We start from the raw sequence: 16,739 nt of genomic DNA, 5'->3' as shown, positions 1-16,739 counted from the left end.
AACGAGGGGATTTGGAATTATAACAGGAACTTGTTTCATCCCGGTTCTGGTTCATGAATGTGATGCTCTTAACTATTGTGCCAATGCATGGAGTAATTCACCAAAAAAACAACACGGTTCTGACGGGTGAACCGACCGACAGGGACCTACTGGTGGTGTGGTTTAAGACCGGGCCGGGGTCGCTGACGCCGGCCTGGTTGAAAGCGAACACGGAGGTCAGGAAGGTGTAGCCACACGGGCAGTGGAACTGGCAGCTGTTGGCCGTGGTGTTGCAGGCCTCCTCGGCGCCGTCGTTCCTCTTGATGAAGCCCCGGTAGCCGTCGGCGAGTCCCACAGAGTCCCACGAGAAGGTGCAGTTCCCGGGGTCGCTCTCTTCCACCGCCAGGGACCGTGGAGGGCAAGGAACTGGGGGCAGCACAACCACAATGAAGGAGTTTATATATATCATCGATTAGATATAAAGATTTGTGGACTTGGATAACTTTGAATTTAACCGATCAAATAATTGTATTTGTCTTTAATTTAACAGATCCCAGATTATGGATATTTAAAAAAATATATGTATACTTTTAGGGCGTTTCAGCAGGCGCTTTCTTCCAAAGCGGCTTACAGCAGTACGCACACTCACACAGCGACGGAGGAGCAGTCAGGGTGAGGCGTCTCACTCAGGGACACCTCGACACTGGGAGCTAGGAGGAGCCGGGGATGGAACTAGCAACCTCCCGCTTACAAATCCACCCGCTCTACCTCCTGCTCTATAAGTCGACCCGGAGCTTAAAAAGCCGCTGTCACTCACAGGTCACAAACGGCTCAGGATCCGTGGGCGTGCTGGGCCCGGCGTCGTTCTCTGCGACCATGTGAAGGTTGTGCGTTTGCGCGCAGACTACCGGCCCTAAGCTACAGGACAGGCCGGAGGTGTTGCACCGGAGGCCCTGGCTGCTGAACACCTGGTACACAACGGCTCCGTAGTCCTGGAAGACCGGCGTGTCCCAGGACACGTTCAGCGCCGCCCAGCCGGGGCCCCGCTCCACGGACACGGTGAAGGGGCCCGGGGTAGCAGGACCTGTGTAGGGCCAGGACAACAAGGACGACGTCTGGAACATTCTGCAGTGAACATGACTCAATCCAAGAAGCAAACGTGTGGAATGACCCAGATGAATATGGCTGTCTATTCGCATTCTATTCCATTCAAGATAAATAAGAATTTTCATAAATCCTTCATTCTGGTTTATTCTTTCTTGCCTTCTAACCAGTGTGGTTTATGTATTATTGGGTGGGCTACGTATTATTACATAAACACATTTGAAAAGGTTTTTCATTCTAATTCAAATTAATCCAATTTAAATGAAAACATCAAATGATAGGCAATAAGAAGCATTTGCCGTCCATAATCCTCTGATCTCTCTCTCTCTCTCTCTCTCTCTCTCTCTCTCTCTCTCTCTCTCTCTCTCTCTCTCTCTCTCTCTCTCTCTCTCTCTCTCTAGTTCCCTCTCCTTCTCTCCCTCACTCTAATGAGCTCCTGATGAACACACCTGCTTTGTTAATTACCTGTGACCTGACCACACACAAGCTTGGATGCAGAACACTATACACTTCACTAAGCCTTAGCCCCTTAGCCCTCCTCCTTACGCGTGGTTTGATCGATGTACGGGCTGGCCTCTCCCTTCCGGCCCTGCTGGTCCGTGGCGTAGACCTGGATGGTGTAGAGGGTTCCGGCGTCCAGGTCCGGCAGGGTCACGTTGATCGTGTTTTGACTCACTAGCGGTGTGGTGTTGGTGTATGCTCCAGACGGGACCAGGGCGATGCTGTAGGAGACAGAGCCGTCCACAGGGGGCCAGGAGACCACGATGCTGTCATTGGTCGGGGACGAGGTGGTGACCTGGGGCGGAGGCAATACTGAGAGAGAGAGAGAGAGAGAGAGAGAGAGAGAGAGAGAGAGAGAGAGAGAGAGAGAGAGAGAGAGAGAGAGAGAGGGGAAATAATGTTATTATAGTTACTGTAGTTAAGAGTATTCAGTCTGCTCTTTGGTAATAAGCCTTGGTTAATTCATATCAGACCAGCACTGGCTTTGATAAGTGGTCAATGACAAAGATATAGTAACTAGTGGCCCAGTTATATCTTTAGTCTAAATATACACATCTATTTCAACAACAATGTAGTCATATACCCACAAGGGAAAGCTCCAGTAACATAACGAAAGGAGGTTGAGAAGGTAATAGGATGTGTCTGAAGGAGGAGGTGAATCAGGACAAAGAGAACACAGCGAAACTGCTGGTGGCATGTTAGAGAGGCCCCGGAGAGGACACCAGATCCCTGTCTCCCTGTCAGTCTTTGTGTGTGTGTGTGTGTGCACGTGCGTGCGTGTGTGTGTGTGTAGAGGAGGTGAGGGTGAGTGAGGTTGGGGTTTATGAAGGTCAGGAGAGCTTCAGACACAGGAGAGTTCGCCTTTAGTCTCTCAGTACATTCCCACACAGACCTGAGCATAAACCGACACCAGGTTTTGTCTGTAGGCATAGAGAGTATCCCATGGAGCACTGGGGCAGGTCAAGTGCTCCATAGTTCCCAACAGCATATCACAAAGGGGGCAGAACGTATTCAGGAAGAAGCTATCTGGTCACATGATATATGATCTTATGATATATGATAAACACACTGCAACGCCTATGGCTTCTCTTCTCTCCCGTGCAGAACAAGGAAAAACAGGTCTAAACTATAGTCAAATATAACTTTATATTTGAATATATGTCATGAAGAATATGTAGTAAAACTGAGAACAGGCGGGGCTATACATATGCTTTAAGTATATTTTATAGATAGAGAAGAGTTGTGAATTCAAAATGCCATGAAAATAATTCAACAACGAAGCCATGAGGAGAACATTGCCCTCCTACGTCAGATCACACACCGACTGCAGGACTCACATGTCGTCGCTTCCACGGCGGGGGACGGCTGGCTGCGTCCGCCGCTGTTGATGGCCATGATGCTCAGCGAGTAGGCGGTGTAGGGCCGCAGAGAGCCTATCTGGACGGGGGACGAGGCGACGGGCTCCTCGCTGAAGTAGCCCTGAGCGTTCTCCACGCGCAGCAGGTAGCCCGTAGCCCCGGTCGCCGGGGTGAACTCCACGATCAGGGTGGTGCTGTCCTGCGCCTTCACGTTGTCGATGTCCAGTGACTGAGGAGCTGCGGAGGTCGCATGGAGGAAGCAGAACTGTATGGTGGCCTATCGAGGATTCCTACCGGAGAGTGCATTCCCTTCAGCAACCGTAAGTGCTGGGTGGGATGAGAGATGCCCCCTGACCCCTTGTTTTTCACAGGGTATGGAGGTTGTGATGGAACAGAGGAACGGGCCTGACAGATTATCATGGTAACTGTTCCCCGAATACACATTTCTTCTTATGGAAAAAATATTTGATTCATAACATTTGTAACATGTTTGGCTGAGTGTGCGTCTCCATTGACCTACTCACCTGTCCTCGACTCTAGCGCGGTGCTGCTGAGTATGGCTTGGTTCAGCAGGGCCTCCACCTTCACCACATAGACGACGTTGGGGGAGATGGGCCCTACAGAACCCATCACTGTGTTGGGGCCAAACTGAGCGAAGGCCGTGGGGTCGTCCTGCGTGCTGTTGGGGGACACGGTGACCTTGTATGAGCTGGCCCCAGGGTACCGAGTCCATCTCACAATCATGTTCTTTGATGTCACTGAGAACACCGTAGCCGTTATGCCTGGATGGGAGAGAGTGGTTTAAAGGTCTGTCCACTGTACATTATGTACATCTGCATTGTGAGAGCTGTTTTTGACATTGCAATCATGGAATTGAATGAAATTGGGCAACGTACTTGATCCAGCTGCTATCTGTGAATTCAAATGAAATGGTTATTAATGAACAACTAAAAACGATATTAATGAAGCTGTAACCTGTGAATGGAAGGCTTTAAACCATAAAAGTTACAATAATAATCATAATAATAAAGAATTATCATAAAAATAGTAGTATTACTTTTATTTTAACTCTAGCATATTTGAAGGCTTCATAATTCCATAGATTACTGTACCTCTGCAGTCATTCCCAAAAAGGCAAAAAAGAACAGCCACTTCATGATGCCTACAGCCTACTCCAAATATGAGATTGAATTGTTGTTGGCTTCCCAAGTGTTAACTTAAGACACTAGTTCAGTTTTTATCTTTCTTCTGCAGATTTGAGTCAGTGTTGGTTCAAATAACTGCATTGCCTGCACATAGCCCCTCCCCTTTTTAGAGATGCATCCAATCGAGGCATAAAGAGATAACAGCTACTTAAAGCCACCTGGCCAATGGCGTTTGTGATCTTATCATACATCCATGTTACTTGATGTGCATCAATAACAATGAAGTACATATTTATTTGGTTATATGTGTGGGACATGGCCTTTATTGTAATGTAGGCATTTCTTTACTTTCGTCCAATTGAAAATATATTTTATTCACCATGTGCACACCAGAAATACAGATTGTACAATTTGGTGTGACCCTATATATACATATAATATATAACAATGAACTTTGACGGAAAGTCCACCTTAAGATAATGTTTCTGATTCTGCTTCAGATGCCATAAGAGGGGTCTCTGGTCGTAATCAGTCGCTAGTCCGTCCCTGACCAATCAGCATTCATTAGCAGAATGCTAGTGTGTAAGGCCAATAACGGCCCAAGCTGTAAGAAATCGAAAGGACATAAGTAGCCTACTCATTCATTCGAATTTTGAACTATAATCTATATTGAATTTTATCTACAATAAAATCTGCGATATTTCAACGACAAGCAGGTGAAAGAGATACATTTAGCCGTCCAGCCCCATAGACCCCCATTCAATCTGCATCACCTGCAGTGGAATTCTAATGGAACTTCAACCAAGTTCGATACAATGGGGAGAGTGCCAAGGCTCTCCGTAGACGGACTCTGATATGTGAAAGCAGCTTTAGCCTATTGCCTCATAGCATACAGGAGTTGTTCCAAATGAGAGAAAGCAAATATAAGTTAGGAGGAACCTGTATATTCAACAAACCGCCAATAAGAACCAATGCGAAAAAACGTCATTGTATTACAACAAATGGTAAAGACATGACAGAAAATGTGGCCCCAGATGAAAAATAATTAATAAATCCGGGAAGGAATGACCGGCCTGGATTGCCAATAGAATGCGCCATTATTACCAGGACCATGAACGCACCTTTATTGACAGCGATGATGTCAGACCCAGGTGACGTCAGACCCAGAGGAGAGGACGCGACGCAGGAAGCGAATGTGTTTTTCGTAGGCTGAATCAGGGAAAAGTCCCGCCTCAAGCGCTAGGATTGGACAGTCAGTCAAACTCGCACTACAGCCGCTCTGCCGCTTCGCGTTTACTGAGATGAAATGTATGTCAACTTCGCCTTCACGCTATGACTCTTGCCACGCAATCCTGAACACATTTCTCAAAGGGAGACAAATTAAAGCCGATTCTAAAAACATCTGTAATATAAGAGATTGTGAGATCCCCAAAATTGACGTTAGGCCTACAATCAAGACGAAACTGTGGGGCTATGCCTTTGTAATATTGGATATTTCTATAAAAGAGGAATGTTGATTAATTTGTTTGCTCTTTTTTTTAGGCTGTGTTAATAGACCTGCATTGTGAATTAACGAACGTGATTGGATCATCTCCGGCTGTCTCCTCATTAATATTCATGATCCTCACGGATTCCGCCTACGAAAAACACACACAGGAAAGGGAGAGTCAAGATGGCGGCTGGTCCAGAACACGGACTAAAGAGAATAGTTTGGCAAAGTAAGTTTATCGGACTGTTCTCTGCGTATAATGATCCTCCATCGCCTTATTCTGTTAGTTATGTTATCCGTAACAATCTGATTTTAGATATATATCCCCCGGTTTGGACTTCACGAAATGTAATTGAGATGACACATAATGTTTCCTAGCCCTGTTTACGGAAAGACATGTTTATAAAGTGATGCATTCGATATAAAAGTGGAGTACTTCTATATATACATATATCTATATTATAATTATAATGATGATAGCCTTCATGCACAACAGCTTCTTTATAGCCTTGGGCTGCACATCACTGCTCGCTTTATGAGGAAAGAGGAGCAGGATTCTCCTCTATCGCCAAACATAATCTGAGTTAATATCAATTCGCAGTGGCTATGAACAAAGCGTTAATAATATAATGATATTAATATAATGATATTAAAGATTCACGGTTGATTCACTGTCTGTGTCTCCTTGTAGAACTAAAGGATACGATCATTGCTGATTGCAGAAAGGACGACATATGGAAGGTAGGGTGTTTTTATCCTCTCGACATGTTCATAAAGTTATCAGCTGTCCGTTTATTCCCCGTTTTAAATTCACTTCTTTCGTTCTGAGCTTCCCTGGTCTGCGGGATAGTAAACCAATACTGTTCTCATTTATTCATTAGACACTCCTAAAAAAGCTCGGATGCTAAAAATGTTACCGCACAAAAGTGTAGTAGTTGAGTTACCATTTTTATTTTGTTCTATCTTCATCATAATATGACTCATGTCATTATTACTCAAATGTCCCTTGCGTAAATGTCCAGTGTGTAGAATCTGGTTGCATCTAGCGGCGAGGTCTCAGATTGCAACCCCTCTTGATTTGGTTGAACTGAATACATCAGTTCAGTTCACTGAATACATCAGTTCAACCGATCACACTCGGGTATCTATCAAAGACCTATGAATATTGCTACCGGTTATCGATATGTATTGAGCTACATTTTTCTGCTAGCTGCCACTATATTCTACCCAATTCACCTTTTTAAGTATTTAAAAAGTGCATGTCGCATAATCAGTTTAATGATTCCAACTTTCCCGTCCCATTTCCTACAGATCCTGATTCTGGACCCCTTCACCACCAAACTGGTGTCGTCATGTTGCAAAATGTCCGATCTTATGGCCGAGGGAATAACAAGTAAGGGAATACAGGCACATGTGTTTTTCATCCGACTTGAACATGGGCCAGTCTTTCATAGCACAGCCTCTGACTCCAAATCCCCAGTTATTTTGAAAAACAACTAATACTAATGATATTGATTTTGATTTTCTCTCAGTTGTGGAGGACCTGTACAAAAGCAGAGAGCCCGTTCCAGAAATGAAGGCCATCTACTTCATGTCACCCACCTCAAAGGTTACATTCTACAAATTTTAAGGACCTTTATTTAGCATTTTTTTCTTTTCTATTATAGCATTTTTGTCTTCCATGGTTACATCTTTCTTTTCCCCTTTTTGTTTGTAGTGCGTGGATGCATTTGTTGCCGATTTCAAACTGAAACCCAAGTATAAATCGGCATATGTATATTTCACTGACTGTAAGTAACAGATTGCTTAGATCATCATATGATTATTCATATTCTGTTGTTGTATATTAATTCTTTGTAAATGATTGAGAGCATATATGGACTCTTTCATCCAACAGATTGCCCTGACGATCTCTTCAACAACATGAAGCTGTACTGCGCTAAGTACATCCGCGTGGTGAAAGAAATCAACATGTCCTTTCTGCCCTACGAGGCTCAAGTAAGTGTGGCTCTTATTTTCCCCAATTAGGTTTTCTTTTGCTCATGTTTATAAAGACTGATACTATATCTATTATTTTTAGGATAAATATTCTAGTATAGCGAGACCATTCTGATCTCTCATGTTCACACTCTCTCTGCTGATCTGTCTGGCCTCCAGCCTGTTAAGAGACTCGTCCAACTTGTAACAAATGATAGGAGCAGTCAGCACTAGGGGGGAAGTTAGGGGGAGTTTCAGCTCACAGCGAACAAGGGACACCACACATGGCCATGGCCAAGGAAAGCGGAGAATGAATAATGATGTTCAAATATGACCTCTTTTACACAGTCACACAAATCGGCACGTAAGGTTTTTGCTCAGAGTAGAATCTATTTTTGCCTTACCTTCTACCGGAGTGGAAGGAGCGAAGAGAGCAATAGTGTCACTTTGTTTGTGTCTGATTGGCTTCAGTTTGTAGATTTAAGGCTGCACCTATTCAGAACTCCACTACCGCCACATCCCATGCCCAACTGAAACTCATTGTGAAAGTGTTTTTATAAAAAAGAACACGTATCATGATATGACCATAACATTTATTTAATTTTTTAAAGCCAGACCAAAATACTGACAATACAGCAAAAGCATACAGCTCAGAACCACTAGGAAGTTATTGCTTTTTCCTTCTAATTAGCTTTGTGGTTATACAGTAATACAGTGCACATCTTTATGAATCTTCCAGGAAGGATTCATTATATTCCTTCCAGGAAGCTGAGATTTCTGGTGTGCCCGGAATAAGCAATAAGATCCAGTGATACTCCCGCTCTCTTTCTGATCAGGTGTTCACCTGTGACAGTCCTGGGGCCTTCAGAAGCATCTACAGCCCTCACAGTCAGGACAAAAGGAAGACACTGGAGACCCTGGCAGACCAGATCGTCACTCTGTGCGACACGCTGGGCGAGTACCCGGGGGTCCGATATAAGAAGTAAGCTGGAAGAGGATCTCAACTCCTCGTTTTACCCCTCTAAGGTCCAGGAGATGCAGTCATTTTTCACCACAACATGTTTGTCGAGTCATTCTGCTGGCTAAAGTGTTACCGTACCCACGGTACGGTTTTATGCGCGACAGCATTATTACACGTATTTATTGAAAGCAATGAATTTCTAACAAATCTACTGTTAATGCCGGTTTCTGCTCTTCTCTTAACTTGATAGAATAGATAGATAGATAGACTGCAGTATATAGCTGGGAACGTATTTCAGAATCTTGTGAAGCATCAGTCTTAAGGTTTTCTGTTGACTGTCATTAACAGCTCTGTGTTGTTGTCAGGGATAGCAACATGGAGAACACCAAGGCCTTGGCAGAGCTAGTGGACAACAAGCTGGCCGCGCACTATGAGCTGGACGACACTGGCAAGAAGAAGGTGATTCTGTGGTGGTATTATTTTCCGAATGTGTAGAATATACATTAGAATGGGCCTACAGGAAGCAGTCACAGCTATGGCCCCTCAGGTTTTAGCAGGTAAGTCAGGCACACGTTTTATTAATACATGTTTTATTAAGACGTGGAAAGAAGTGTGCCACTTAATTTATCCTAAATGTGCAAGCTAGAGGTCGCTTCTATTTTATCAAGTTAGCACAATATGGGCCATCTCACTATGTCAAATGTCAAAAATGGGGGCAGATGTAAGATATTTCTTGCATTGATGTCATTCCTGCTCACTAATCATGGCGACTTTGGCCCGTATATTTATTTTTGACTGCAACAGGAGAAGACCCAGGCCCAGCTGCTGATAGTGGAGCGAGGCTTCGACCCGGTCAGTCCCATCCTCCACGAGCTCACCTACCAGGCCATGGCCTACGACCTCATTGACATTCAGAAAGATACCTACAAGTAGGAAATGGCTACCACTTCTTCAAGCTCTACACACTACATCCGTTCATGCTCCAGATGAGCGGATTATTTTCTTCAGAGAAACCCCTCCCTTGCCACCCCCGTTGAAGCTGGCGTCACTGCCTTGCTGCTTGCATTTCTTCTGCGTCCAGGTACAAGTCTAAAGACGGCTCGGAGAAGGAGGTTCTTCTGAACGAGGACGACATGCTCTGGGTCAAGCTGAGGCACAGGCACATCGCAGAGGTCACGGAGTGAGTTTCACAAGAGTGGTTTTTATGTTTATGTTTTTCTGTTCTGTCTATTGGATTGTCAAAGGGGAATGGAAAGGCAATATCATGAACCTGAAATGCAGCGGCTATAATGGCTGTAATAACATGCATATAAAGCCAGCAAATAAACTCAATATCCATCATTTCATAATTGATGCATACATAAAGCAGGCCAAGACTGTTGTTGAATGTTCCATATAAAAAAAAAGATATATAAAAAATTCTGGTGTTTTTTCATCATAGACAAATCCCAAAGCTGGTAAAGGAGATCTCTGCCCGTAAGAAACAGCCGGATGACAAGGTAAGATGTCACTGTTATGTTAAGGGGTGCCCGCGACTAAGAATTTGCATGGTTGAAGCTGATTCGTCCCGTTATCGACTGATCCTTAAATCATATACAATATATATTTTCCTTACATGGAGATGGATATCTCTATCTATATTTTCCGATCTCCATATCTTGTTTTTACCTGAATTATTATTTGTATTTTTGTATTTTATTTTTTCTTCTCAGATCTCAATCAGCGGTTTATCACAACTGATGAAGAAGATGCCCTCCTTCCGGAAACAAATGGCTCAGGTATGACATCATCAATGTGTTTTCATCAACCCTCTCTCAACCCATCTCTCAATGTCCTGCTAACATCACTCCAAAGCAGAGTTTACTACTTTGGGCGAATGTAAGTAACTTAATTGCCAATGCAAGTTTTATTAATCATTTTAACTCTGGGTCATGAATCATTTTAGATTTGACTACAAATCTACAGGAAACATTAACCACCCAGCAGCACTAGGGGATGATTATGATTCCATTCCTTCGGTCTGAGATCACTGTTGTCTGTACTGTAGAAAACGGTCCATCTGCACCTGGCTGAGGACTGCATGAACCAATACCAGAAGAACGTGGAGAAACTCTGCAAAGCCGAACAGGTTCGTCTCTGTCCTCCAAACAATCCACTGATATACCATCTCTGCGGTCGTCCTGTGGTCATGACCCGTCGAAAAAAGAATAGCAGGGGTGGTGTGTGTGTGTGTGTGTGTGTGTGTGTGTGTGTGTGTGTGTGTGTGTGTGTGTGTGTGTGTGTGTGTGTGTGTGTGTGTGTGTGTGTGTGTGTGTGTGTGTGTGTGTGTGTGTGTGTGTGTGTGTGTGTGTGCTCTCTCTCCCATGCAGGACTTGGCGGTGGGTTCTGACGTGGAGGGCGTGAAGGTGAAGGACCCGATGAGGACCCTGCTGCCCGTTCTGCTGCACAACCACAGCACGACCCACGACAAGATCCGCGCGGTGCTGCTGTACATCTTCAGCCTCAGCGGTGAGCCTCTTCCATACAATAGTACCATTACTGACGGTACGGCACGCCGGATGGCCCTTTGCCACCGACGGTACCAGCTCGACTCGCCTCGACTTGGCTCCGCCTTTTTTTGCGCTTCCATCTCCAAAGAATGTACCAGGTACTTTTTTTTTTGTAGCACCTCTGTCGAGGTTCCAAGCGAGCTGAGCTGGTACTTTTGTATGACGTAAACAGACTGCTGGCAATTGATTGGCCAGCGGCTGCAAACGGAAATAATCACTCAGTTAAGTTGTGTCTGGTGTGGCTGGAGTCCACGGACCCGCTCCCAAGGGGGACACGGATCAGCGTTTCGCTGTTTCGTTTTTGTGTCGTTCCTTTCCCAGGGCTTGAGGTTCGCCATTTTTAATTTCATTTAATTTCCCGTCATAACCTTTCCCGGGAATCAGGAATCGCGTCTCCCGGGATTAAACCCTAATGACGACCCGCGCACGTTGAAGAGGTACTTTTTTTAGATGGAAACACGTCGTGCCTGGAACCAAACCAAGTCGTGCCGCGCTAAGTCGTGGCGAGTTGAGCTGGTACTGTCGGTGGAAAAGCGGCATTATGCAACCAAACTGAATAACAATCTCACATGCCAGAAGAGTCTTCTCTTGCACTAATTTCAGACGGTAAGATATCTAGAGCTACAGAGAGCTAACTTACTGTAATGACTAAGTACAGCAGACTGGGACCTTTTTGGCTCCCAGTCACACTTTGATTTTGTGTATTGATAAACTGATCTTTAAAAAGACACTTGGTTCATGGCACAAGTGTGACTTAATTTTCCCATTTTCTGCTGATCCATGCATTCCTTTGTTGAACTTGTGCTACAATTACTATTTTATGTTATGGCCACGTTTCCCTTTGCTGCTGGAAGCCATGGCATTTCTGAATTTGTTTGTGCGTGTCTCGTCAACAGGAACAACGGAAGAGAACCTGAACAAACTCATCCAGCACGTGAAGATTGAGAGTGAGAGGGAGTTCATCTTGAACTGGAAGGAGCTGGGCGTCAACATCATCTCGTCGGTAAGAGGGGGGGCCGTTCTCACCACACAGCCCAGCTCCAGTCCGCTCACTCAATGTGCACTCCATAACTCTTGTTTTTTTCTTTTGCTCTTTCTTTCCTGATTACTTTTTTCAGCCAAGTTTGTTCTCCCGCAAGCCGAGCCGGCGGGACCGCCCAGAGGAGACGTACAACCTCTCGCGGTGGACCCCCGTCATCAAAGACGTGATGGAGGTCAGTTGGGTCGGTGGGGATAGGGGATGCCAGAAGGTGGAGCCACCATTGGGAAACTTTAACTTTATATTTAAATGTACTGGTGTTCACTGGCATTATGAACGGCAAACGCCGAAGGATGGATCTCCAAACTGCCTGTAGAATGAGAACAAATCAATTATGATCTGCCCGCTACCCTAGTCTAATTGGCAGAGGAGTAACGTTCATCTCAGTGTGGAAAAAATGGGTTTTCATTTCCATTAATATCGTTATGAACCGTTTTAAATTATTTAGGTGACATTTCACAATAAACCAATGCAGTGATGTCAAGACATTGGGTAGTTTTGGGGGATTGGAATATATACTTGAATGTGGAAGAAATGTATATAGTCTCTGCCTTCAGTCCTGACTACGGAGTCTCAAAGCCAGTAGGGAGACAAGTCTCCCAGCTGGTCACTTATACTTTCCATTGTAAAAAGAGCAGAGAGATTTAGAAACCTATGGTTTTTTACCAAGTACTTCGATATTTATAGATTCATACATTGTGGGTGGATTTCATAAACGATGGCTGCACTGGATTGTCACTGTCAATATCAGTGGCATGAGGGACTGAGTCCCTCCCAGCGGTTAACAGATGGTCCTGTGTGTTGAGTCCAGGACGCTGTAGAGAACAAGCTGGACACCAAAGAATGGCCGCATCAGTCAGAGTGTCCTGCTGCCTGGAACGGGTCCGGGGCCGTGAGGTGGGTTCACACACGCTGCGGACGGACTCAGAGTACAGAGTCAGGCCTGCAACGCACCGCAAGACAAAACAGGGCTCATTGCTAGGAAATTGCACTAAAATGATAGCAAAATACTCCAAACTTACCCACAGCACCTTTTTTTTTTTTTGTGATTTCTGACTTGCCAAATCCTGCCTAAAGGCCCATTCACACAAAATACAGATACAGACCCTTTCGTCTGGTCCCGGAGGTAATTTTGTCCGTCAGTGGCTCCGTCGCCTCTGAGCTTACGAATCCGGAGTGCTCCGGACAAAACGGAGCAATACCACCGGAGATCGAGGTGGCAGTATAGAGTCAGAAGTCCAACCATTCGCAAAAATAGAGAGAGAGAGTAGTAGGCCTATAATATCTGATGTATATATATTTTGTATTTAACGTTTTATACTTATATTATACTACATACCTGACCATATTATTTTATTGTTCACCTGCTTTGGCAATGCAAATGTATATTTTTCATGCCAATAAAACTTTTTTGAATTTAAATTTTGAGCAGAGAATCTGCGGGTTGGTGAGGGGTGCCACATGCCACCGCCGCGTACACTTTGTGCGCCTTTTATTTTTTGCCGATTTCGGATGACACAGAGCAAAATCATCTCCTCTACAGATACCATGTTTGCGATTGACGATGCGGGTAATTTGCGACGCGACAGTCACTGCCCTCTAGAGGTTGTTTTGCATAACATCCATAACAACGCTGAAAACGGACGGAGGTATGAAGGGTAGTGCCGGAGACAACGTTTAGTACGGCTGGACGAATTTCGTCCGGATCCGGAGGTATGAATCCACCTTTAATCATAAAGATAAACTCTATTTCCCACCCCCCCCGGGGGGGGGGGTGGGAATTATTTATAATTATTACTATAAATAATTTCTTTGAATTATTTATAGTAAATAATTCAAAGAAAAGTTTGTAGGAAACATAAGTCGGATGTAGACGTCATACTTTGCACTTCAACCCAATCTCTATCTCTGCCATCCCCTCGTTCCCGGGTGGCTCCAGCGCCCGTCAGAAGCACAAGGCCAGCTCCCAGGACGAGCGGCGAGGAGGAGCCCGCCTCATCATCTTCGTCATCGGGGGCGTGTGTTACTCTGAGACCCGCTGCGCCTACCAGGTCACCCAGGCCGTCAAGTCCTGTCAGGTCCTCATCGGTGAGCAGCGCACACCTACCACCGGCCCCTCTACACCCCTCTGTGGTGTAGGGGCCCACCACCGGCACCTCTACACCCCTCTGTGGTGTAGGGGCCACCACCGGCCCCTCTACACCCCTCTGTGGTGTAGGGGCCACCACCGGCCCCTCTACACCCCTCTGTGGTGTAGGGCCCACCACCACCGGCCCCTCTACACCCCTCTGTGGTGTAGGGCCCACCACTACTGGCCCCTCTACACCCCTCTGTGGTGGACTCCTCTGTCTGGTTCTGCCTCTTCTTGAAGCCAACCTCACTCAGCCTCTCTGTGCAGTCACAGGCTGTACAGAGAGCCGATTGGTTCCTACTTGTGTTCCCAGTTCACATTTGGAATTGTACGATCTATATGGATTTGTTCAGAAATGCATGTTGTTTTTTTTCCAGACTTGCTTGATTTATTTAAACATAACCTTTTTTAATGATTCTTCTGCAATCTGTCAAAAAAAAACCCTATGGTAATCAAAGTGTTAAAAGGCACCAACTCCAACTCAAGTACATGTTGGTGTATATGTAAACCAACATACCTTTTTAGTACTTACGATACATCTTTATTAATCCCCCGTAGGAGAAATTCGTTTGTTGCAGTAGCCCAGCAGCAGTGGAAAAACACAGGATAAAAATAAATAAAATACAATAAGAATATAAAGTAATAATACAAACAAAAGTAGACGCTAAGGGAAAATGCTAAATGAAATGCTAAAAGTAAGCCACTATACTATATCTATACTTCATACTGTGTGTATGATCATATGAGTAATGCTAAGCTGTGTTGACCCCAGGCTCCTCCCACATCGTGACCCCCACTGGTCTGCTGGAGGACATCAAGGCCCTGAGCAGGGGCCCCATGGAGACCTTCACCATCAGTGAGAACCACGCCTGAGGAACGCGCCCAGCCGCCGCCGCCACCACCACCGCCGCCTGTTTTCTATGTTTGTGTCCAGATGTTCCAGATGTTCCGTGATGAGCTCTGAGACACCGGAGCGCTGAGCTAATGTACATAAGTGAGCACTGATTCCCAGCAACACCTCGCTACACCTTTTTAATGTTTATAAACTAATCAGATTATATTACTATCCAGATAGTTTTGTCTATATAAATAACCATCGATTATTTACTTTTCTTTTAAAATGGCACCGCTGACAAATAATACAACTAATGAGGTGGTTCAAAGTGGTATTATACAATTCCTATGAATAACTGATGACGATGTGATGGTGCTGCAGATTAAAGTCATGTTTTGTATCGAAGGCGTGTTACATGGAATGAAGGCCAAATGGAGGAAGAATGCTTCAATTTAATGCAATAATGTGTATCTCATTAAATTATACATGATGAACAATGTGAATGTGAATGGGGTCATTCCTACATCCCCAGGTTTATACGGTGCACGATGGTACATGTCAAAGGATCCTATGTTTCCAGGGTCCTATGTTCCGCGTCCATGTTTATTTTTCCTATAGAGAGCGTTGAACTTCACACCATGTCTGTTCAAATGCCAGGAGGACTGAAATGGATCCAACAGAAAGGCCACATCCTTCTCGCTGTGTTCTAGATGACAGGAGGAAGAGGGGTCAAGTGACAACACAACAGGTGGTTGCCCTCCAGTGGAGGCGTGCTCACACGATGAGCCACTCTCCCTTTCAGCAGGGGAAGAACCGTTCACCATCACACCGAGTTCCTGCACCACAAATAAGTCGCCTTATAATACCAACAAGCTTTACGCTCTCTGGGTTGAAACGTAGGCCTTCTACCGTGCACAGTGCACTGCACCCACGCCTTCCATCTAGCAACCATGAGCTGCTCAGGAGGTAGAGCTGGTTGGCTGGTAACCGGAAGGTTGCTAGTTCGATCCCCGCAGAACCACTCGGTAGTAACATTTGATAGGGGGCATATATTGTCAGAACACCCGGCTCCTCCTAGCTGAGTGTCGAGGTGTCCATGAGCAGGGGTTAGGGTTGAAGTGAATGAAGTCGCTTTGGATAAAACAAGAGCGTCAGCAATCCCATAATTGTACAAATGCAAATGTAATAGCCTACACTGTATCTAATGACGTCGGTTCTCGCAGCAGCAGGCCGTCGTGTCGGTTGCCCGGTGTGCGGTTGCCCGGGTAGATTATAGTTAGGGTTGCCAACCGTCCCGTAAAATACGGGATCGTTCCGTATTTGGCAACTAAAAGACCTGTCTCATAATGATGGAGAGAAATATGTTTAGGGGTGCCGTGAGCCAGAAGAGTTTGGGAACCACTGCTCTAGACACATGGCATTTACACATTTTAATTGTAAGACCTCCTCTCAGAGGGCCTACGAGACCTCTCAGCCTCAGGGCCTACTGGCAGGTAAAGGCAGGCCTGGTCACAGCCACAGTTAAATAAATTGAAATCTGGCTCTCAGAAGAGAAAGGTGAAGAAAGTCAGGGAGAGAAGACAAAATTGAGGACTTATTTTCTAAGAAAGGAGAGCACAAACGTTTAAACACACAAGATGAAACCCCATTCTTAACTACCTCCGTTATCGT

General features: G+C 45.2%; 1 protein-coding gene across 1 annotated transcript; it reads left to right on the top strand.

Moving 5' to 3' along the window:
- Window positions 1–5,732: 5,732 nt before the first annotated feature.
- Window positions 5,733–15,565, top strand: stxbp3 (syntaxin binding protein 3). Its single transcript, XM_084472511.1, has 19 exons — window positions 5,733–5,805; window positions 6,268–6,317; window positions 6,888–6,969; window positions 7,109–7,185; window positions 7,294–7,366; window positions 7,474–7,574; window positions 8,390–8,535; window positions 8,880–8,973; window positions 9,319–9,443; window positions 9,596–9,694; window positions 9,956–10,013; window positions 10,227–10,292; window positions 10,562–10,642; window positions 10,884–11,022; window positions 11,960–12,066; window positions 12,182–12,277; window positions 12,914–12,999; window positions 14,042–14,190; window positions 15,006–15,565. Exons 1-19 carry the CDS (start codon window positions 5,760–5,762, stop codon window positions 15,104–15,106), a joined length of 1,776 nt encoding a protein of 591 aa, XP_084328637.1. The 5' UTR covers window positions 5,733–5,759; the 3' UTR covers window positions 15,107–15,565.
- Window positions 15,566–16,739: the final 1,174 nt, after the last annotated feature.

The sequence above is a fragment of the Micromesistius poutassou genome, assembly GCF_964030765.1.
Source record: "Micromesistius poutassou genome assembly, chromosome: 9".
Taxonomy (NCBI): domain Eukaryota; kingdom Metazoa; phylum Chordata; class Actinopteri; order Gadiformes; family Gadidae; genus Micromesistius; species Micromesistius poutassou.
Note: the sequence above shows the minus strand (reverse complement) of the source record. Positions and strands in the feature narration are given on the sequence as shown.

Coding starts and splice junctions, on each gene's coding strand:
- stxbp3 (XM_084472511.1), top strand. CDS start 5,760: ATGGCGGCTGGTCCAGAACACGGACTAAAGAGAATAGTTTGGCAAA. Junction 9,444..9,595: donor ATTCAGAAAGATACCTACAA/GTAGGAAATGGC, acceptor TTCTGCGTCCAG/GTACAAGTCTAAAGACGGCT. Junction 14,191..15,005: donor GTCCTGTCAGGTCCTCATCG/GTGAGCAGCGCA, acceptor TGTTGACCCCAG/GCTCCTCCCACATCGTGACC.